Source organism: Cynocephalus volans, chromosome 1, assembly GCF_027409185.1.
Source record: "Cynocephalus volans isolate mCynVol1 chromosome 1, mCynVol1.pri, whole genome shotgun sequence".
Classification (NCBI taxonomy): domain Eukaryota; kingdom Metazoa; phylum Chordata; class Mammalia; order Dermoptera; family Cynocephalidae; genus Cynocephalus; species Cynocephalus volans.
The window spans coordinates 97661236-97686228 of record NC_084460.1 but is presented as its reverse complement, the minus strand read 5'-3'; the positions used below and the strand labels follow the sequence as shown (position 1 = coordinate 97686228).

Below are 24993 nucleotides of genomic sequence, written 5' to 3'. Positions count from 1 at the left end.
TCCAGATTAAACATCCTCGATCCTTTCTACTTTTTCTCCAATATACACTTCTTTCAGGACATCCCTGACCTTTCCACTTAAAGTCATCTTGCACAGTAACTCAAGAGATGAAACAAATGCTTGGTGGAAAAAGCAGTATAAGTTTGGGAACCAGGTCACTAGGTATTTGTCCCAACCCATTAGTTAGCTGTGTGCACTGGCAAGCCATACTCCAATCTAAAACCACCATTCAAGAAATACAATTAAAAAAAATACAGTTAGAGATAGGAATACCCACCTTCATACAACTAAATGAAGTATAGAGATGAAATACACAATGACCAAAAAGGGTCCCAAACTGTGTTGACATTTACCACTGAACACAGAGGCTAAAGCTCATTAGTAATACCCAGTTGTCCTTATGAAATAATTGCAGGTAATGTAGCTATTTATTCTTGTGATTCCTTTTGGTGATTCATTTTAAGTCATCAAGAATAAAAGCTCTGTGGCATCCTAAAGAGTCTGCAGGCTGCTGAAACCCACACTTGTAACTTTGAGTTTCTATCGCCTGGTGTTTCTCTAATGTACGAGCAGAAAATTATTCAGGGTTCTTAGAACAAGAACACACTCTATGTTCTATTTTTAAATTTTATGTGTTTTGCCTAAGCCCATTATTATTTAAACTCCCCTATCTGTTAATGTTTCTCTTTGAGATGGGCATGCTAGTGGATAGCATATCCTAAATCTACTAAGAAACCAATGAACAAAATGGTCTTACTTGTGACCAGTAGGTGTGAACGATGCATATTCTGTTTTGTGTTAGGATTGTTATGAAGAGGCTCTTGATCTGGTTGTGGTTTGAGATTACCTGTTTGTCTGTTTCTATGTTAGTGTTTGTCTCTAATTCCAGTCGTCCTTGGAGACAGGAATGAGATAGAAATGGAAAAAGAAAAAGGAAAGTAATATTTGATCCCAGGAATTTGCAGTCTAATTGCAAAGAAGAAAAGTCGCTTGGTGTAAGAGAAAGCATTGACGTAGGAGACTTGGACTCTCATCTTGCTTCCATCTCTAATTTTGTGACCTCAGATGAAACACCAGAACTCACCAAGCCTCCTCAGTTTCCTTGGTTATAAAGCTGAGTGATTATAAAATAGAATCTTAATCCCTCCCTTCTCCTCAGTCCTGTGTTAAAGGGAAATGGAAATAAAACTTTGCCACAAAATATAAATGACTAAAAATTAATGCAGGGTAAATTTTAGGCATTAAGTGCTGAAGTTATTCAGTTAATGAAAGTGTCATATACAAGGGTACTTTGCAAAGTTCATGGAAAGATTCGTATTATCCTTTAATTCTATTTTTCCATGAACTTTTGGAAGTACCCTCATATAATCAAAACTCTAACCCTAACCCTAACTAGGCTGGTTGGTGGACAGAAGATTATACATGCTCTATATTTACACACATACACACACACATATGTATGTCCATGCATACATGTATATGTTCTAAAATTCCATAGCACTCACATATACTGCAAAAATAAGTTAAATACTTTAGAATTTAAAATGATATATATAATGACTTTTTAAACAGGAATAGTTGCAAAGTAGAGAATTCAAAACAGATATATAAAAATCTGTTTACCCTGGTACAGGTAACCTGTTCATATAGTCTTCAGTGATTTCCAGATAATGCAAATAAAACTTAAATATCTTGACTTAAACTGCATAAATTTATATATAACTTTCACATCACTGGGTGACAGACATAATCACAAAGTTCACAAGTATTTCCTTATATTAGAGAAATAAAGTAAATATCTTTTAAAAGCACTCCCATAAATCTAGTGTAATATTTCCAGCATTAAAATGTTGATCATGGAGGTAAGGACAATCAATTATTACATATTTTATTCTGACATACCATTATATTAATAAAATGATCGTGAAAATATCAGTCCTGGCTATTGCATAAATGATACAGTGAGTGGGTTTATAGGGAATTCTCAAGGTAAGACATTTGGGAAATCTGCTCTTAATGTTAATTCTAAATTTCAAGAAAATTGAATTTTTAAAATATTGCTCACAAAATTTTATTTTTCCACTTTATAGAAAATTATGTCCATCACTCAAAATTGCATCATTATCAATGTAATAACAAAGAGCTATAATAGCCACTAAAGACTGAAGGTACCCATCTCGATCATTTATAGCTTTCAAGTATATAACTGCTTCCTTTGAATTTAATAACATTAACTCTGAAAATAAAACAAAGCAACCATAATATTCAGTCACTGGCAATATCTACCTAGATGGATTTTATGAGGATTAAAGGAAATAGCATTATATAAAAGCATCTATCACACTGCTAAATAGAAGGTTTTTATTTTATCTCTTAAAATGTCATGCTTTCCTTTACTTTTTTAATAATACGTAGGGCTTAGTAGATAAAGATGAATTATAAGAGGGATTCCAATTATATTTATTATTATTTCTGTATTACGGTAGACTAAACATTATAACAAACAACCCCAAAATTTCAGTAACTTAAAATAATAAGATTTGATTTCTCACTCATGATGTAGTCCAGTGTGGGTGTTTCTGGTTGGTTCTCGTCTTATCATCAGCTTGGGAACCCATAGTGCTTCCATGGTGTAGCTCCTTCTTCCTCCGTGTCCTGGGAGTCCTGTTTCCTCAGTCAGCCCACAGAGTGTCATGCTAGGAGGATTTTATTGGCAAGACCTGGAAAAAGTTAGCACTGCTGCCCACATTCCATTGGCCCACATTCAGCCACAATCAATTGCAGGGAGTCTGTAAAATGCCTACCACATGCCCAGGAGGTAAAGTCACAATTCTCAAAGGAGAAAGTGAAATATACTATTTGAGACGGTAATTTTAAATTTTATAAAATTAAGACGATGTACATCCTTAGAAAAGTCAGTTAAGCCTCTCCAAATCTCTATGAACTGGGCTGAAAGGTTCCTTCTAGATCTAATCTTCTCAGTAAATCAATTTATGGCAATTATGGTCAACCCATATATTGGAAGCAACAAAGGAATAATTCGATAATAATCTATAATAATTTGATCACATTTTCTAATTAAAAGTGACAGGATTTCCACTTACTGAAACATTATCACCATGCACATAATTTAAAAGTTGTAATTTGCCCCAGTCCTCCAGAAAAAAAAAAAAAAATAGAAAAAAGTTACATAATCCCATCATCTTGAAAATGTTTGAGGTGTATAGTTTCTTCCAGCTTTATTCTGGCTACCTTGAGTGCTCTTAAAATTTTACCAGGAAAAACCAACCCTTTTGGCTTTAGAAGAGGGGGATAAATTTTGTTTGTTTGTTTTTTGCTAGTCACTTGTTTCCCTCTACTTTTATTGTTTTTGCTTTATTCCTGATGGAGTATGTCTCCTCCTTTCTCTCTCACTCTCTCATAGTCTCTCTTGTTATACAATTATTCTGGGCAAGTTGATTTCTAAGGTAGCAAGTGGCTCTTTTTAGCAAAAGTGCAAAAAGAATGTAGTATCAGTTACTATTTTGTACAGGAAATGAGCTGCCCACATTGACTCTTAGTTTATGTAACTATAATACTTGTACAAGCTTTAAAACTAAATAAATGTGGGAGTAACAATAGAGAGTTTTAGAACCCCCAAGTGTAAACACATAATTTCAAATCTTCTTTTTAAGTAGCAGCAGAGAAAGTGTAATTAGCAACAACCTACATTTAACAACAGGGCACTTAAGACTGATTGATTGCCTCATTCTCTGCACACGTGCAACATTTATTGACATCAGAGAAACTCATGCATTGGGAAAGAATGACTCAATTGTAGAATATTTATGTCAAATTAAAAAGTGTCATTTGACACCCCCATTTTTAGTACAACTTATTTTTCACAAATAGCAATCCAACTAGTCTCTTCCTCTATTTTCAAAATCAAGGAAAATCTTTGACTAATCGTAAAAGGTAAATTAAAATCTGTATCTTATATTTTAATGTCTATGATTACTTCAAAATATTCTATTTTTTTAAAAAGCCCTTCAGTATGTATTTTTTTTAATTTGCACATATTAGCTACTTTATGAAAGACAAGTTCAACTCAAAATTACTAAATTACTACCATCACATAACGAAAATCTGATATTCTGGTGTCAAAACCAAAACCAAAACAGCCAAAAATTCTTACTATTTTAATAAAGTACAGAGGCTAAAATTTTGTCTAGATTGTTTCACTAATGAGTTACTTAGTAATGTACCAAAAATGCTAAGTATAGATACATAATATTTACAAGAGCAGCGCAAGACAGGCTCAAAACCTCAAGATCATCTGTTTCCAAAAGAACAAAAAATATTAGTACATTAAAACATAGCAAGGATGTTTCAGGATCTGGTGCAAGCGTGATCTGTATTTTCATTTCTACTCTAACATTTCTTCTTGGGACTATGGTAATTTCTTTTGAGAAAAATTCTCCATGAAGAATTCAATTCTTACTCGTAAGTTATGTACGCACTCTACTCACTCACCCACTTCCTTACCCACCTTCGGGATGGAGAGCAGAAGCCACAAAAGAACCCATCTCCACTGGTTCTCAGTGGGGACAGAGGGCTGCTTCTCTGCAGCACACACCCTCCTGCGTGAGAGCCCTCGGAATGCAGTGCCTTGAGCATTAAGCCAAGAGTACAGATCCTTCAACTAGCAGATCAAGCTGCCACTTGGAAACCACACTTCTTCCACTTGTTAAGAAAAAAGTTGGTGTAGGCTCTTGGGCACGAGTCTTACCATCACCACTGTGAGATGCCTTAGCAAAGCTGCCAGCAGTCACTTAAGCTGCCAGCAGTTGGAAAAGAAATGGGATGGAGGGAGCATTTTCTTCTGTCCTGGCCTGACTCAGATACTGCTAATGTCTTTCTGCAAGCAAGCTAGAGGATTAGATAACTTCACTCAAATTTTCAGTCCAGAATTTAAAGCAAACTACCCCTCCACCAAAATATCTGGGGAGACTATCAGAAAAGCTGTTTATGTGTTAGGAACTGTTATGGGCAAAATCATATGTTACAGTCCTAACACCCCATGCCTCAGAATGAGACCGTATTTGGAGATAGGATCTTTGAAGAGGTAATTAAGTTAAAATGAGGTCTTTAGCATGGACTCTAATTTAATATGACTGGTGTCCTTATAAGAAGAGGCGGTTAGAACACAGACACACACAAAGGGAAGATCAGAAGAAGACACAGGGAGAAGATGGACATTTACAAGCCAAGGAGGGAGGCCCTCAGAAGAAACCGACCAGGCTGACACCTCGATCTTGGACTTCTAGTCTCCAGAATTGTAAGAAAATGGATTTCTGTTGTTTAAGCCACCCAGTATGTGCTACTTTATTATGGCAACCCTAGCAAACTCATACAGGAACCAACAACTTACAAAGGCACTAACGTCAGATCATGACTAAAGTCTGGAACAGCTTTCCTCTTCTGGAACAGCACATCACTCCAACTCATGTAGGTCTGGAAACATGTAGGTTTCTACATACTTGCTTGGTCAGGACAGCCATCCCAGGATTGGTTCCAGCAGTGAATATATGTAAGCACCAAGCTGGAGGAAGTATTTCTCCTGCTCAATGTAAAGGATCTTTATTTTGGCTGGAGGACCAGTACCTGGTGCCTAAATACCTTCTCTTAGTTCTTAATCCACATCTCTAAATTCCAGACCTGCTTTCTGCATCATGCTTGTTAGCCATCTGGAGTTGGCATCCGGGCCTCAGCATCCAGACCTTGCCAGTCACTCACAATCCATCACACTCGCCATCTGAATGCTGGCTCTGGGTTAGGCCTTGCAACTGTATTCTTTGTTCCCTTTCCATTCCTTGAACTTGGAAAGGACAGTGTTGTAGGCAATGGAAGTCCTGTCATTCAGCCATTCAGAGATTTGTTGAATTTCGTTCAGAAATTTGCCCACCATTAATTTTTACATATTTTCCAAAGCTAGTCTCAGAGAAAGGAGGAAACTTTGCATCCGGAAGATTCTTGTAAACCTGCTCTTTTACAGATAACGTAGATGATCATAGAGGCCATTTGAAGTCGCTGAGGAACAGTGTAGGCAATGAATAAGTTCAGTTAGCTACTCACTCAGTTGAAAACCAACTCCTTATTGCTTTTGACATCAATAGGAAACTTGTTTGCGAAATACTATGCTGATAATCATATAAATTGTTAAACAGCTTTTTTTCTGTTGGAAAATTCAAATTTATTATTTTTTTGTATTGGTTGTTGGCACTATTAATTGTCAGGAGAAAATTTTATTCCTATAAAAAGTATAGATTTTTTACAACATGCTTTTATACCACTTTCAGAAAAATGAGATAACTATAGACATTTCCACTTTTTCTTCAACATTCGAGACTTATTTGAAGAAAAAGTTGTAAGAAAGGAATACATTCCTTTTAAGACGTCATATAACTTTCTTTTGGGGGGGGGCGTCTGTTACAAATAGCAGTGGACCTATTTAAAACAGGAAGCTCAGGGTGATAGCAGAGCTTTATCAGGAGTGGTACCTGTGAAAAGATAATTTAAAGAAATTCTTAAATAGCCAAATCTATCTTAAATGGCACTTGTGATCTGGAGGAAAGGAAAGCTTTGCTGAGAGAGAATTGAGAAACATTTTTCTTATTCCAAAAAGCTTTCCCATGTATTGAAGGAAGAAAAAATGTCATCTGTCTAGTTTGCCATGTTATTTATAGAAAATACTTAAATCTAGATATTTTAATTAGTTTTTTAAAGAAAATTCTCTCTGTACAAATTACCCATCAATGTCTGTTCATGAATGAGCTGATTATAATGTTAAACTTAAGAATTTGATTTCTAAAATCAAGTAAAAAATGACACCTTAGAAAACAATTTTTATTTTTATCTTAAAATAAGCTTAGTTTAGAGATGCCTGTTTGCAAACTTTCTTCATTTAATTGGTTTTCTTAATATGAAATAGTATTCCCAGAACTAATTAAAATTTTGTTCTAATGAATATTCAAAGGCCAAAATATGTTATCTTTGCAGTACAGTATATAGTTATTTAAATCATCCATAAAGGTAATTATATTTTTTACATTCCTAGAAGTCCTATATTGTTATTGATGCTACATGGGTGTTTGCTTTCCCCCAGGCCATGATTGAAGAAGCCATCACCAGAGCAGAATCCTTCTCAGTTATGTACACACCATTTGCAACAAAAATAACAGCTGATAAAACAGAAAAAGTAAAAGAAGTTTTCACAAAAACTCATCCTGCATATGCGGAGTATATCTACACAGGTAAGAGTCACCACCTTCAAGTTATCAGCTGATACTGTATTTCCATTAAAACAAGTGCAGGGCCCCTTCTGGTTTATTTGTTTATTCCTTCTGTTTTAGGGGTATGTTGTTTTAATCTGATGAGTTGAAATGCGAAGTTATTTTAAGATTTTAAGTAAGGCTAGCCTTATAGGTCTAGCACACTATTTCTTGTGCCTTCGTGTTTCTATGTTTTAAGAGAAGAGGGTAAAATGTTGAAACCCTAAGGTTTAAGCAAATGAAGGAATGATTGTGGTAAATGCCACCTTTCCCCATATCTTTCTTCAGTAAACTAGGTGATTATAGTATTTTCCTAAAGATGGATTTTTTTTTCCCCCAATGCCCACTATTTCCATTTTCCTTTCACTATCTAATTCATACCTCAAACCTCCCTCTTTCCTCACGTTCTTGAATCACTGGTATCCAAATGCGACCTGGACAGCCAAGGGTAACGTGGAGGACATACACTGGTGCTATCCTTTTTTCCTCTTTTTTTCTTTGAAAGTCACTTGCTTTTATTCATTCATTCAAAAATACTTTTTACTACCTACTATGTGTCAAGTGTCATTTTGAATTAAGAGGAAGTTTTTTTATACTAAATTAAAAGCCTCTCAACAATGACTACCACGATAAGCAAAATCTCTAAATGTACATGCCTAATATCACATCCTACCGTGGGGACCCTTCGTTCTTTTTTTTCAGGACTTTGGGCTGAGTCAGTGATATATTGGATTAATACTGTGCTCCATTATTATCACTTTTAACGTGCCAGGCACTCTACATTCATTATCTCTTATTATTCTCAGAATTTATGAGGTAAGGTGATTCCCATCTAGAAACAAGAAAACGGTAACCAGAGAAGACAAATAGTTTTCTTAAAGATGCACAGCAAATAGCTACTGGCAGCCTGTGGATTTAAACCCCTCTCCTTGCCACTATTTCCATGTGACAGAAGCATTAAATCCAGGTGCTATGGATTCCTCATTTTTCTCCACAATCCCCAAGCTCTTTAGAGAAAAGACATTAAATTTCCAACTAGTTATGATTGAAGAGTAAATCCTTAAGGAACAATGGGAATTTGAGGACAGAAAAAGGGAGAAGCACACAATACAGGCTATGATGACCATTGACGCTGATTTACTTAGTTGCAGCATTTCGTGAGGAAGTAGGTAATAGTGTCTCAGAACTCACATTTTTTGTAAATCATTATAAATTATGTGTTATTTTGTTATGGATATTTAACAGATTTGGGGTGGGGGGAGCTTGTAGCACGTAGAAGTCATACCTATCTAGTATCATGGAAAAATAACTCAGTTCAGCTATTTCCATTTCTACTCTCTGATCCACTGGGAATGAAGAGAGATTCATTAAGGAAATCACCAGTTTGCCAATTCCTCTCCTGGTAGAATGAGTTTAGTTATATTGAACCTACTTCACAGAGAAGGCATGAAGATTAATTAATGCTTAGGAAGAACTGTGGCCACTGAGAGTTTAAAAACAATGATAGCATTAATGAGCCAGGCTTATGTCTCATGTAACTCCATCAAACCTGTTATCAAGATGAATTATGACGTGTTGGCAAGACGATTCATGCTACAGGATCTTATACTTTGGAAGAGAAGATAATTATAAGTTACTGATTGTTTCTATTATTTTATAATGACTAATTGCTAGAGTATGACAATGCTCTATGAGAACCTAGAAAGGAGAGACACAGCTTCTGGAGGGGGATCATGAGGCAGATAAGATAGTCTAGAATTTAAATTTCATTGGGACTGGTAAGGTTCACTCTATGGAAATTGTGCTTTGGGCTAACAAAGCTATTGCATTGTGACATTATTTGACTTTGTTGCAAATGATTAAAGGGTTTTCCCCAAAACCATTGCTGGGATGATGGTAAAACAACTATTACTAGTTGCCTGTGCATAGTCTTAGAGGTATGTCTTTTTTTCCCCCAGGCTATTTGAAGGTGAGTGAAGGTACACAGCACAGGAAGAGGGAAGGTCAAGGGTTGTCTCTAGCATCTGGACATCTCTCCCAGGAGGTACAGAGAGGCGGCTGGTGCAGGCATCAGTAGCCAAAGGTCGTAGCTAGGAAGTGAGTCACGCAAAGAGAGAGCCTAGAAGAGTGGCTACTTTGTTTTCTTGGCACTTCCCAAAAAACAAGATCCTCCTTTTATCAGCCTTGTAGATAAAATTTCAGAAGCTTCTATCCTGACAAAAATTTATTCAATTATTTATGTCAACAAATATTCATGCAGCAGATAAGACTGGGCAACTACACAACAGATGTATGCAAACAAAAGCCTCTGTTCTTTTTTACCACCCATATTCTTCTTTGCTCTGCCCGGAGCCAAAAATATATTCTATCTCATCCCAGGGAACTGAGTGACATTCGATCATTTCTAAAACTTAGTCTCTGTCAAGTAGTTATCTAATCACATTCACCAGCTTCCTTACCCTTTTCCTGGGTTTTTCTTCTCTCCTGGCCTGGTTTTAACTTTGACAGAGCTCAAGCATACCCACTGTCCAAAGGGGTCAGTGGACATGTTGGGGAGGAGTCCTTTTCCCAATCTGGGCAGCCTGGTACAGCTGCTGATCACATGGCTAGTGCTACTTAAGATCAGCTCTGGTGGATTGAGCAGGACCTGATGGGCTCATTTATGGGGCACATTAAGTGACCCAAGGGTAGCTGTATGGGTTCCTCATGCTGACTCTTGGTGTGATTGCTTCTTCATATAAACACCAACCACCCCTACCATGCTGCTGGCCCAACCAAGAGTCACCCTCTGAGATTCTCTCTCTCTGCTGGAATGCTCGCTTGTGAGCCCAGCCACCTTCTGAGTCTTACTCTAGAAGTCCCTTCCACTCCATAGGAGACTTAACCTAGTTGTAGCCCTCTCTCCAGTTTCCTATGTTACTCTGCCATTTCTCCCTTTCTCCATAATCCAGGATCCCAGGATCCACAGGACAAAAAGAGGATCTACAGTGGAGTATGGGTGGTTTGTTCATCTATTCATTTATTCAGCAAACATTTGTCGAACACATGTATTACAGACACTATTCTAAGTGGTGCTGAGATATACACCTGCTCCTAAGAAAGGATCTAACTTAAGTAGCTTATAATTCAGGGTGAATGTTGGACTACAATTTTTTTCTCTCTTAGAGAATATTTTCAAATAAAACCTAAGCTCTAATTTTGTGATGAAAGGTTAACTATAATTAAAAGAATGATGGAGGAAAAAACAGACAGAGCATAGTTTGGAAATAGAGGTCCTTGCCACTTAATGTGGCAAAAAATGGCTAGTTTTTTTTTACCAAACTTCTCTTTTTCCCTCAGGCTCACTCCTAGAATCTATTTCCAGCCTTCCTTACAGTTAGGTGCGTTTTCGTGACTGAATAATGGCCATGGAATGTGGAGAGATATAACATGCCACTTCTAGGCCTGACCCATAAAACCCTCCCATGCAAAACTCTCTTTCCACATCCACTGAGGTGAGAGGACCATGGAACTAAAGGAGCCACAAGACAAAAGAAGCCTGGATCCCTGAATGACCAGGTGGAAGGTCACCCACATGAATAAAAAACAAAATTCTCTTGCTTTAGACCACTGATATTTGGAAGTTCTTTGTTAAATCTGGCCACTTTAACACACATTTAGCTACTGACAAGGAGGCAGCTTCCTACTCCATCCACAATGTGAGTAACAAGTTCTGGCTGACCCAATGCTGGAATAAACGCTTCCCCATATGCAATTAACTCTATCCTCAAAAACACTCAGAACTTGCACATATGCTCTTCTACCTCGTACTCACTCACCCTTCCACAGATAGCTACAGGTGGATGCTCTCATAGACACGTGCATGTACCCACCCATAGGAAAATCGTAAATTTCAGGAGAGATACTGATGTCCCGTGGGAGATAAAATACAATTATGAAGTTTTTATTGCAGCAGGAGAAATGGAGGCTATATGTGAGAATTTCTAAATTATGGAAGTCATCTAAATAAAGAACAGATGAAGGTCAAATAATCTGTACCTCGAAGATGCTGGATGAGGAATCTACCTATCAAAGTTTTGCTGGAGAAGTAGTTATTATCATTAAAACTTGGAGACTAACACGCTTAATTCTCCCAGTGGAGGCTGGCAAACGAACTTCCAACTCAGAAACTCTGCCCAACCCCAGGTCACCTTCATCAAGCCTAGAGAGTATTGAGTTCATTATCCATGGTCATGTGACAGTGCAGCGAGCCCAGCAATAGCTGGCAGCGTTGCCAGAGATGAGCATGGAGAATATTGACAAAGGAGACCCCCCAGGCAGTGTTTTCTCTCTGGCCAGCTCCCAATTCACAGTTGCCCCTGTCAGGGATTTCCACATGAAAAAAAGAGGCAAGGGGGAAAAATTATAAAATTAATTCATTTTGAAGTATATTTATGTCTAAATATTTTTTAATTTTTTCATTGAATGAACCAATTAAATTAGATATTAATTTTACAGTGATTTATCATGAGAAAACCCACTTATCCTCAGTGGCAGTTCCTGGGATTACATTGCCCTTATAATTTCTATAAGACTGATGAGGGAGGGTTAAAATTCAAATCTGCCTTATAGAACAACCAGGCTTATACATGCTCAGGAACTTACTGTGCATCCTTTTCTATTTCAGGGATATGGTAAGACCCACCCAAATCTTAGTCACATTATAATAGAGCCATATCGTATTATGCTTCATGGAGAAAAACATACTAATATTTTAGTAGTGTAGCTATCCATTTTTCTTATTTAAACAAAAATCCAGTTTGATTCATGCAGAGTAGTCAGGGTATATAAAACAAATAATAACTCACCAGCCCCAGAATTATTATGTTTTCATTTATAAAGATTTTGCTTGAGATTTTTATTCATATATTCCAATGAAATAATGCAATTTTGCATAGTTCTTATTCTTGCATGGTTGTATTTTAATAATAATAAAGTAATACAATAAGCATATCCTGTCTCCTCTTGATGAAAATGTCAAGATTTATTTGCTAAATAAATAAGTATTCAGTAATGGATCTGTGCTTAGTAATGTTTAATAGAAAAGTTTTCCGGATCAGATATCAATTACTTTAACACTTAGGTGGATAGAGTCATATTTTGTCTTTCCAATGCAATTTAACTCCCAAGAGTAAATATGTATGTTCAGAGGAATTATATATTGTTTTAAAATAGGCCTTTAAAAATTGCTTTTCACTGAAATTTATAACCTTGCTCTTGTTCAGTCATCATTTACCAGTAAGGATAATACATTCTTATGTTCTCTGAAACATGAAGTTAAAATTCCTCATTTGATTCTTTCTTCTTTAAATTATTATAATTTTATCATGATCAAGAGTTTTCAAGATCAGGCTATTTTCCTCTTTGTAAGTAGCTTTTTCAAATAGAAAAACGTATAGAATTAAAGAGCCTGCATCCCCAATATTTATGAAAGTGTTGCAGCCAGGTTGGTTATAAAGATGATAAATAATCTCATATTTGTTCCACAGAATTCCTCTTAGAATCAGAGAATCATTCCCAAAGAAAATCCTCATATATGGAACTAAAAATCTCTGATCTTAAAATAGTGAAGTGCTGTTCTTCCCAATGGGAAGTGTGGTGTTCTGGCATTCTCTATCTAAAGGAAGTAAACGCTTCTCAGCTAGCAGTTCACTTGCCCTTTGCAGTAGCAAGACAGAGTGCTGTTTGCCTCTGGTCTCCATCATCTACTGCACCTGGACTTCTCTGGAACAACAGTGCCTCCTGCTTACTATGCTTTCTTATGGGGTCTGACTGAAGAAGGCAGAGAGGGTTGCATTCAAAGAAATGCCAGTAGTAATCCAAAAATGAGTGGAAGTAACGTAAATCTTTACTGCAGCCTCTCAACAAAAGCCACTGAGTTTAGGCAGTGAAAGTGGGGTACATGGCAGGAAGCAGACAGGTATTATAAAGCATTGTGTCTATAATGCTCAGCAAAACCTTGTAGACACACACACACACGCGTAAACACAATACTTACAGGGCAGTTGCCCCTAGAGTCTCCCTTCTCACTGTAAGTTATCCCGATACACTCTCCAAATTTATTTCCTAGGTAATATAATAATAGATAAATGAGTCCCTTTATATTGCCAATCTTGGTAGCCAGCCTTACTAGTTTCTCAAGTTCTTACCCATCACCAGTTACTCCAATCTGCATAAGAAAGCCCCATGATTATTTTAAAACAAGCAAAACTCATTTTAGCAGATAAGGGAATAGTGAGGTAAGTACTCAAATATTAACACATTATTTCTTCAGAATCACTTACGCTGTCTAAATTAACCACTCTGTAATATTGTAGTTAATCGTTATATACTACCAGCATGCAGTTGACCATTAAAATCACTAAAGATTGAACTCCCAGTCATGTGAAACAATGTCTTTACTTTCTCAATTTTAAATTAAGAATTTTTTTTTAATTTTAAAGTTAATTTTGCACAAAATTAGAATTTTTATTTTGTCGTGTTATCCTTCTTTTTTTTTTTTTTTTTTTTTTTTTTTTTGACAACTGGCCAGTACAGAGATCCAAACCCTTGACCTTGGTAGTGTTAGCATTTTTTTTATCCATTTTTCTTAATTTAGATTTTTATATTCAGCATTTGAGTCCTATTTATTTCTCCTCAAATACTTGGCTCACAATTAACCTACACCTTATTGGACATGAGCGTTTTCTGATGATCTTGTGGTCCACAAATAACTACTACATTTTACATCTAAAGTGGAGCCGTATTCAACCCATTTGTATTTTTTCTTGCTTTTATTTATTTTTTTAAACTTTTATTGTGAAATATCACACACATAAAAGTGCATTTAAAAATGCAAGGCTTAACAGATAATTATGGAGTAAACATCAAGTCAAAAAACAAAACAATGAGAAGCTGAGGACAGAACCCTCTGCCCAGAAGCAGGCAAGAAACAGAGCACACCCAGGGTCCTAGGCAGGAGCCTAGGGCAGCATCCCCCACCCAGACGCAGGCAAAGACCATTCTACTTGGGTGTCCCACCACAGCCACTGCCACAGCCATGGCTGCTGCAAAAGCAGCTCGACACCACAGCAGTAGGCACAGCCGCCATGTAGGCAGCCTGCCAGACACTCAACTGCATTGACCCAAGGAGAGTGACCAGCAGAGACCAGAGAAAGAAGAGGATGTTTCTGTCTTTAAAGCCCACTCCAGAGTAATAGAAGCAACTGCTCTACCATGCCCCTTCTTTATTTCTGATTTTAGTAATTTCTGTCTTCTCTCTTTTTTTCCTTGGTCAGTCTAGATAAAAGTTTGTACATTTTGTTGATCTTTTTAAAGAATCAACTTTTGGTGTAGTTGATTATCTCTATTTTTTTTAATTCCTTATTCCATATATTGCTGTTGTAATTTTTTTAATTTCCTACATATATTTACTTTTGGTTTAGTTTGCTCTTCTTTTTCTATTTTTTTAAGGTAGAAGTTTACATTACTGATTTGAGATTTTTCTCATTTTTAATATAGATGTTTACAAGTATAAATTTTCTTCCAAGCATTGCATGAACCCTCCATCCTATAAATTTTGATATGTTGCACTTTGATTTTTATCTCAAAGTACTCTCTAATTTCCCTGTGATTTTTCTTTTGCCCATTGTTTATTTAGGAAAGTATTGTTAATTTCCATGCATTTGTGAATTTTCTAAATTTTCTTTTATTTTGGTCAGAGAACATATTTTCTATGATCTTCATCTTTTTAAATGTATTAAGACTTTTTTGTGGCAAAAAAAAAAAAAAAGAAAAGAAATAGAAAAGAAACATTGCCAGCTCTCTAGATCCCTCTAGTGCTCTACTGGCCCCTTCCCACTCCCAAACCACTCCCTGCCCGTCAAGGTAATTCCTGTGCTGACACTTAGAGTACTGGAATTACTTCCTTACTCTCTTTACAGTATTACTGCCTAACTATACATTCCTAAGCTAAATTTTAATCTGCCTGCTTTGGAATATTATAAATATAAAATCATAGAGTAGATATTATTTTGTATCTGGCTTCTTTTGCCGAGTAATTTGTTTATGATATTCATCCATATTGCAAAAAGCAGTAGTTTATTTTCATTGTTATGTAATATTCCATTATATAAATAGTCCCAAATTTATATAAATATTCTACTGATGATGAACATTTGGGTTGTTTACAGTTTGTGGCTATTACAAATGATGCTATTACAGTTTTACATATGTTTCCTGTTGCATTGTATATGGGAGTAGAAATGCTGGGTAACACAGTATATGAGATACGTATATTTAATCAAATTTAAGTAGATAATGCCACAGTGGTTTTCAAAGAGATGTACCAATTTAAAATTCCCCAGTCATGTATTAAATTTTTCAGTGTTATGCATCTCTCTATTATATGATATTCTCTTATTTATTTTAGCCATTCTTCTGACCATTATACGTACTACGTGCTATCTCATTGTTGTTTTAATTTACATTGTCCTAATTTTTAGTGAGGTTTTAATAACCTTTTCCATATGTTTATGGGACATTTGTATTTTCTTTTTTGTAAAATGCCTGTGCAAGTCTTTTGCCCATTATTCTAAGAGGTTGTCAGCATTTTGTTTATTTATTGGTAGTTCTTTACATATTGTAGATAAGAGCTGTTTGAGTTATATGTGTTGCAAATACCTTCTCTCACTCTGTCCTTTCGTGATATCTTTTGACAAACAGGAATTCAGGAATTCTTCAGTTTTAACTTATCATTAAACTCCTTCATGGCTAATACTTTTGCTTTACTTTTTAAGAAATATTTTCCTAAACTAAGGTCATTAAGTCTCCTATATTACTTTCTAAAGGCCTTACTGGTTTGTCCTTCATATTCAGGTCTACATACATTTGGAATAGATTTTTGCTTTTGGTCTGAGGGATGAGATCAAGTTTCACTTTTTCCATAACAATTTTCAAGTATCCCAACATATTTTAATTGAAAAGACCATGATGTCACCAGTGCTTTGTAATGTCACTTCTTTCACAAACAAGTGGGTATGTTTAAGAATGTTTCTAGCATTTCTATTTTGTCTTATGTTTCTGTTTGCTCTTGTACAAAAACCATATTGTCTTAATTACTATAACTTTATAACTTGTCTTGATATCCCATTTTACACCTTGTATCCATTTTTCACCTTGTATCCATTTTTCTCCTTGTTTTTCCTCTTTAAGAGTGTCTTAACTATTCTTGGTCCTTTGCATTTCCATGCAAAATGAATAATGTGTTACTGGTTTCTATCACACACACACAAACTATTGAAGTTTTAATGAGATTTAAATCTGTAGACCAATTTGGAGAAAATTGACATCTTTATAATTTTAAGTCTTGCAATTCATAAACATGGTATGTCTCTCCATTTATTTAGATGTTGAATTTCTCTCAATAATATCGTACAGCTCTCCAAAAAAAAAAAAAAAAAAAAAAGATTAGCACATTTTTTACTCTATTGTAGATGGTATTTTTATTTCATTTTCTGTTTTCTGGTCTATAGATATGCAATTAATCTTTATATTGACTATATTCAGTAAACCTGCTACATTCTAATTAATTCTAACTTTTTAATCTATGTATTCTTTTAGATTTTCTATATATTATCTGTAGATTTGTTTCTTCCTTTTTAAATCTCATTTTTTTTTTTACTTGCTTCATTGACTTGGGACTACTACAAAGAAAAGGTGTTAGTAGGTGTTCTTATTGTGTTTCCATGTATAAAAGAAAAGCTTTTAATTTTAGCTATTAAATAACTATTAAAGTTAACAGTAACTATTAAAAAGCTTTTAACTTTAACTAAAACCATTAACTTTAACTTTTAGGATTTTTTATAAATATTCTTTTTTAGATTAGCAAACTATTCCTAGCTTTCTAAGGCCTTTTTATCTTTTTCTTTGTTTTTTTTTTTTCGGATTTGTAGAGATAATTACATGATTTTTTCTCCTTTAATCTGCTAATTAAATTAATGTGATCAATTACATTGGCTGATTTTAAAATGTTAAACCAGCTTTGCCTTCCCAGCATAAACTAAATTGTTGGTGATAGGTTATTCTTTTTACAAATTACTATTAAACAAAATTATACAAATATATTGTTCAGGCTTGTTGCATTTATGGTCATGAGATTGACCTTAATTACCGAGAGTGGCTTTATTGACCTTAATTACTGATAGTGAGACTAGCTGAATTACTCCTGGCTCACCTTTATTCCGAGGGAGCAGACCCTGGCTCACGGCCCTCCAGTTGTTCGCCTTAAGCACTATTCAACTTCTGAGCCACTTTCAGATCAGAAAATGCCCCTAGACAAAAGCAATGCCAGATGCTGGGATCACCGCTGTAGATATCGCTTTCACACATCTCTCTTAAGTAATTCTCCACCATCTTATTGGCACTTTGATGCTCTTAGAAAGCTTTACTTTTTACATTTTTTTCTAGGGCTTTTAGTTGTCTTCAGAAGGAAGGTTCATCCTAATTGTCTATTCCAAGATTACAGAATCATAAGCTTCTATTTTTTATGTAATATTTTAGTTATTCTATTTTAGTTATGTAATATTTCAAACTTACTAAAAGATATAAAGAATAATATAGTGAACACCTACATAATTTGAACCTTATTTAAGAAAGCAAACCTTAAGAGTAGTTGAAGTTTCCAAGATTTTCCTGTTCCCAATCTCCTCCTCCCCTTCCAAGATAATCATTATCAGGAATTTAATGTTTATTATTTCTTTTTTATTATGGTAAAATATGCATAACATGAAAGTAACTATTTTAAATATTTTTAAGTGCACAGGTCAGTGGCGTCAGGCACATTCACGTCGCTGTGCAGCCATCACCACCATATCCGTCTCCAGGACTTTTTCATCTTCCCAAACTGAAACTACACATTAAATAGTAACTCCCAATTCCCTTCTCCCCCCAAGCCCCTGGCAAACATCATTCTACTTTCTGTGCTATAAATTTGACTGCTCTAAGTACCTCAAATAAGTGAAATCACATAGTATGTGTTCATTTGTGTCTGGCTTATTTCACTCAGCATAATGTCCAGGTTTCATTCACTCTGTAGCGTGTGTCAGATCTTCCTTCCTTTTCGAGGCTCAGTAATTTTCCATTGTATGTACACATCACGTTATTTTAATCCATTTATCCACCAGTGGAAACATGGATTGCTTCCACCTTTTGTCTGTTGTGAATAATGCTTGACCGTGGCTGTACAAATATTCCTCTGATTTCAATTATTTTGGGTATATACCCAGAAGTGGAATGGCTGGATCATATGGTAACTCTACTTCTGATTTTTTAAGGAACTGATATATTTTCTGTAGTGACTACACCATTTTACATTCCTACCAGCAGTGCACAAGGGTTCCAATTTCTCCACATCCTCTTCAACACTTGTCAACACTTTTGATGATAGCCATCCTAATGGAGGTGAATTGGTGTCTCATTGTGGCTTCGATTTTCATTTTCTTAATGATTAATGATGTTCGGTGTCTTTTCATGTGTTTATTATCATTTTTATATCTTCTTTGAAGAAAAGTCTATTCAAGCCCTTTCCAATTTTTTAAGTGAGTTTCTTTGTGAGTGTTGCTGCTGTTGGCGAGTTGCAGGAGTTCTTTATATATCCTGGGTATCAATCCTTTGTCAAATCTATGATTCGCAGATATTTTCTCCTATTCCATAGTTTGCCTTTTCAATGTTGATAGTGTCTTTTGATACAGAAAAGTTTTTAGTTTTAATGAAGTCCAATTTGTCTATTTTTTCTTTTTTTGCCTGTGCTTTTGGTGCCATATCTAAGATATCATTGCCAAATCCAATGTCATGAAACATTTTCCCTATGTATTCTTCCAAGAGTTTTATAGTTTTACCTCGTCTGTTTAGGTCTTTCGTTCATTTTGAATTAATATTTATATGTGGTATAAGGTAAAGGTCCAACTTCACTCTTTCGTTTGTGAATATCCAGTTTTACCAATACCATTTTTTGAAAAGACTGCCCTTCCTCTATTCAATGGTATGGGCACAGTTGTAAAAAATCATTTGGCTGTATATGTAAGGGTTTATTTCTGGGTTCTCTATTCTATTCCATTGTCCTGTATCTCTCTTTATGCTAATACCACCTGTTTTTATTACTGTAGCTTTGTAGTAAGTTTTGAAATCAAGAAATGTGAGACCTCCAGATTTGTTCTTTTATCAAGATTGTCTTGGTTATTCATGGTCCTTTTGGATTCCATATTAATTTTAGGATGGGTTTTTCTACTTCTGCAAAAAAACTTCATTGGAGCTTTGATAGGGATTTCATTGAATCTGTAGGTCACTTTGAGTACTATCAAAATGTTAACAATAGGGCCGAACCCGTGGCTCACTCGGGAGAGTGCGGCGCTGGGAGTGCAGCAGCACTGGGAGTGCTGAGGCCGCAGGTTCGGATCCTATATAGGGATGGCCGGTGCGCTCACTGGCTGAGCGCAGTGTGGGCAACACCAAGCCAAGGGTTCCAATCCCCGTACTGGTCACAAAAAAAAAAAAAAAAAAAAAAAATGTTAACAATATTGTCTATCAGTCCTGTGAACACAAAATGCCTTTCCATTTATTTGGGTCCTCTTTAATTTCTTCAGAAACATTTTATAGTTTTTTGTTTTGTTTTGTTTTGTTCTGGTTTTTTGGTGGCTAGCCAGTATGGGGATTGTTTTCTTAATTTCTAATGTTTATCATTTTCATACATATCTTTATGCCTTTACTATACTCATATTTGGATATACATGTATGTATCCTTAAGAAATATATAGAATTTTAAGAGTCTGTCTCTCGTGCTCTCTGCTCTCTCTGCTTCTACCATCTTGCAACATGAGACCCCTGGGTCACTGTCACCACCACCAGATGGACTTTGGACTTCTCAGCCTCAGAAACTATGCCTAGAGAGAAGTGGCTGGTTGGCCCAGGAGCAGAGAAGGAGCTGGAAGTGGAGTTTGGGTTGAGGAAGAACTGAAGTGGCTTTTCCCAGGCTCAACCCCTATTCAGCCTTCTTCATCACTAAGCATCCTCAACCCAGAAGATGGTCCTCACCAGATGTGTACCCTAGACTGTGGACTTCCCACCCTCCAAAACTACCCTGGCATTACTGTAAAGCCACCACCAAAAAAGACCCTCACCAGATGTGTTCCATGGACTTTGGACTTCCCAGCCTCTGAAACTAGCAGAAGTTTTTTTGACTTCCGGTCAAGATGGTGGAATAGACGGTCCCCAGCATCACTCTCTCCCACAGATCAACCAATTTACAACTATAAAAACATAACAACAAGTGCGTACAGAACAGGTAGAGGTCCAGCACGGGAGGCAAAAGCTCCACAGAGACCACATGACCTGCAGGGCCACCATCGCACAATCCAGCAGATAGGCTTCACTGCTGCCACCCGGCTCCACTCCCAGCCCAGCCCAGGGTGCACAGAGTAGGGTGACATCTGGCAGAAGAGGCGGGAGCTCCACGGGGACCACACCACCGCCACGTGATCCAAGAGCCCAGCCCAGTGTGCGCGGAGCAGAGAGACGTCCAGCGCAGGAGGCAGAAGCTCCACAGAGACCACACCGCCACCACGCGATCCAGCAGCCCAGCCCAGTGCGTATGGAGCAGAGAGACATCCAGCAGGGGAGGTGGAAGCGCGGCACAGACAACACACCCTGCAGTACCACCCCATGACCCAGCAGCCGGGCCGAGTCCAAGCTGACCAGAGAAATGGCTCCCTGGAGAGGCCCAAGACCCGAGGCAACCACACATGCAAGGCACTAGTGGCCAACTGAGTAGTCACTGAGGTAGCCATACCAAATTGGCAACCCCAGCAACATCTTAGTCAGACAATAGTGTCAAACCTGTGGACTGTGAAACCCCCTGCCACAATGAATAAATATCAAAGCAAAGATACCAGAAATATGAAAAATCAAGAAAGTACACCACCAAAGGGTAATAACTCTCAAGCTCTAGATCCTATAAAACAAGAAGCCCTTGAAATGTCTGACAAGGAATTTCGAGTGATAATTCTAAGGAAACTGAATGAGATACAAGAACTCAGCTAGACAACATGATGAAGTGAGGAAAAGTATACAGGACCTAAAAGAAGAAATTTACAAGGAAATCAATGCCCTGAAAAAAAATGTAGCAGAGCTTACTGAACTGAAGAATTCATTCAGCGAAATAAAAAACACAACAGAGAGTTTAACCAGCAGGCTTGTGAAAGTTGAAGAGAGAACCTCTGAACTTGAGATAAGCTGTTTGAAATAACACAGACAGACAAAAAAAAAGAAAAAAGAATCAAAGGCATTGAAGAAAATCTGAGAGAGATATCAGACAACCTTAAGCGCTCAAATATCCTAGTCATGGGTATTCCAGAAGGGGAGGAAAAAGGAAATTGCATTGAAAACATATTCAACAAAATAGTGGCCAAAAACTTCCCAGGTATAGGAAAAATCACAGATCTTCAGATCCAGGAAGCTCAAAGATCCCCAAATGTATTCAACCCAAAAAGGTCTTCTCCAAGACATGTTATAGTCAAGCTGGCAAAACTCAGAGACAAAGAGAGAATCTTAAAAGCTGCAAGAGAGAAGCGTCAAATCACCTATAAGGGAGCCCCAATCAGACTAACATCAGACTTTTCATCACAAACCCTAAAAGCCAGAAAGGAATGGGATGATATATTCAAAATATTAAAAGACAGAGATTGCCAGCCAAGAATACTGTCCCCGGCAAGGCTATCCTTCCGAAATGAAGGGCAAATAGTATATTTCTCAGACAAACAAAAACTGCAGGAGTTCACCACCACACAACCGCGCTTACAAGAAATTCTCAAGGGAGTACTGGGTTTGGTTCCTGAAAAATAACTACCACTGCCATAAAAACCCAAGAAAAATCAAAACCCACTAGTATAATAAAAATGGCATTCATGAAGAGAAAACAAACGAACGAAAAGGCTATCTACAACCTAAGGAACCAACAAATATGGAAAACAAACAATAAATCAGAAAGAAAGGAACAAAAGACACCTAAGACAACCAAACAATAATCAATAAAATGCTAGGAATAAATCAACACTTTTCAATAACAACTCTTAATGTAAAAGGCTTAAATTCCCCAATCAAAAGACACAGACTGGCTGACTGGATTAAAAAAGAGGGCCCAACTATATGCTGCCTTCAAGAGACCCACCTCACCCATAAAGACTCACATAGACTAAGAGTGAAAGGATGGAAAAAGATTTACCATGCAAACAGAAAGGAAAAATGAGCTGGAATAGCTATTCGTATATCTGATAATATAGACTTTAAACTAAAAACCATAAAAAGAGACAATGAGGGACACTACATAATGATAAAAGGATTGATCCATCAAGAAGACATACCAGTCATAAATATATACACACCCAATGTTGGAGCAGCCAAATTTATAAAACAAACTATTAGACCTAAAGAAGGAAATAGACACTAATACCATAATAGCAGGGGACCTGAACACCCCCCTGTCAATATTAGACAGATCATCTAGGCAAAGAATCAGCAGAGAAACACAAGATTTAAACAACATATTAGACCAATTGGACCTGGCAGATATCTACAGAACATTCCATCCAACATCCTCAGAATACTCATTCTTCTCATCAGCACATGGATCATTCTCCAGGATAGATCACATATTAGGTCACAAGTCAAGTCTCAATAAATTCCAAAAAATTGGAATTATCCCATGTATTTTCTCAGACCACAGTGGGTTAAAATTAGAAATCAATAACAAATGAAATTCTGGAAACTATACAAACACATGGAAATTAAACAGCATTCTACTTAATGACATATGGGTCCAAGAAGAAATCAAGCAGGATATCAAAAATTTATTGAAACTAATGAAAATAATGATACATCATACCAAAACCTGTGGGATACTGCAAAAGCAGTCTTGAGGGGGAAATTTACCGCATTAAACGCTCACTTCAGAAGAATGGAAAGATGGCAAGTGAACAACCTAACACTTCACCTTAAAGAACTAGAAAAACAAGAACAATCCAAACCTAAAGTTAGCAGATGGAAAGAAATCATTAAGATCAGAGCAGAACTTAATGAAATTGAAACCCAAAAAACAATCCAAAAGATCAATGAATCAAAAAGTTGGTTTTCTTGAAAAGATAAAATTGACAAACCATTAGCATGGCTAACAAAAAAAAGAAAAGAGAAGATTCAAATAACAAAAATTAGAAATGAAAAAGGTGATATTACAACTGATTCATCTGAAATAGAAGGAATCATTCGAAACTGCTATAAACAACTATACGCCAACAAATTTGAAAATCTGGAGGAAATGGATAAATTTCTGGACACACACAAGCTCCCAAAACTGAGCCATGAAGACGTAGAAAATCTGAACTCACCAATAAAAATAAAGGAGATTGAAGCTGTTATCAGAAGGCTCCCAACAAAGGAGGTCCTGGCCTAGGATCAGATGGATTCACAGCAGAATTTTACCAAACATTCAAAGAGGAATTAACACCAATTCTTTACAAACTATTCCAAAAGATTGAAACAGATGCAAATCTCCCAAACTCATTCTATGAAGCAAACATCATCCTGATACCAAAACCAGGTAAAGACACAATTAAAAAAGAAAACTACAGGCCAATATCCTTGATAAATATAGATGCAAAAATCCTCCAGTAAAATACTACCTAACAGAATACAGCAACACATACATAAAATTATTCACCACAATCAAGTGGGATTCATCCCAGGGATTCAAGGTTGGTTCAACATTCGCAAATCAATAAATGTGATACACCATATTAATAGAATCAAACACAAGGACCATATGGTCATCTCTATAGATGCTGAAAAAGCATTTGATAAAATTCAACATTCATTCATGACAAAGACCCTCTATAAGTTAGGTATAGAGGGAAAGTATCTCAACATTATTAAAGCCATATATGATAAACCCAGTGCCAATATCATCCTGAATGTGGAAAAGCTGAAAGCTTTTCCTTTAAGAAAAGGAACTAGACAAGGATGCACACTCTCACCACTCCTATTCAACATAGTGTTGGAAGTACTAGGCAGAGCAATCAGAGAAGAGAAGGAAATAAAGGGCATCCAGATTGGAAAAGATGAAGTCAAACTGTCCCTGTTTGCAGATGACATGATCCTATATATCGAACAGCCTAAAACCTCTACAAAAAAACTGCTGGAATTGATAAATGATTTCAGCACAGTAGCAGGATACAAAATCAACACACAAAAATCAGTAGCATTTCTTTTCTCCAATAGTGAACATGCAGAACGAGAAATCAAGAAAGCCTGCCCATTTACAATAGCCACCAAAAAAATAAAATACTTAGGAATTGAGTTAACCAAGGAGGTGAAAAATCTCTATAATGAGAACTACAAACCACTGCTGAGAGAAATTAGAGAGGATACAAGAAGATGGAAAGATATCCCATGCTCTTGAATTGGAAGAATGAACATTGTGAAAATGTCCATACTACCCAAAGTGATATACAAATTCAGTGCAATCCTCATCACAATTCCAATGACATTTTTCTCAGAAATGGAAAGAACTATCCAGACATTTATATGGAATAAAAAAAGACCATGCATAGCCAAAGCAACA

General features: G+C 36.4%; 1 protein-coding gene across 1 annotated transcript in view; it reads left to right on the top strand.

Moving 5' to 3' along the window:
• SPATA16 (spermatogenesis associated 16) overlaps positions 1-24993 on the top strand; it is a 241553-nt gene that overhangs the window by 156095 nt on the left and 60465 nt on the right. Inside the window, exon 5 of the mRNA XM_063078367.1 lies at positions 7145-7292. Within this exon, the coding sequence (XP_062934437.1) occupies positions 7145-7292 (148 nt within the window). The remainder of the gene's footprint in view (positions 1-7144; positions 7293-24993) is intronic.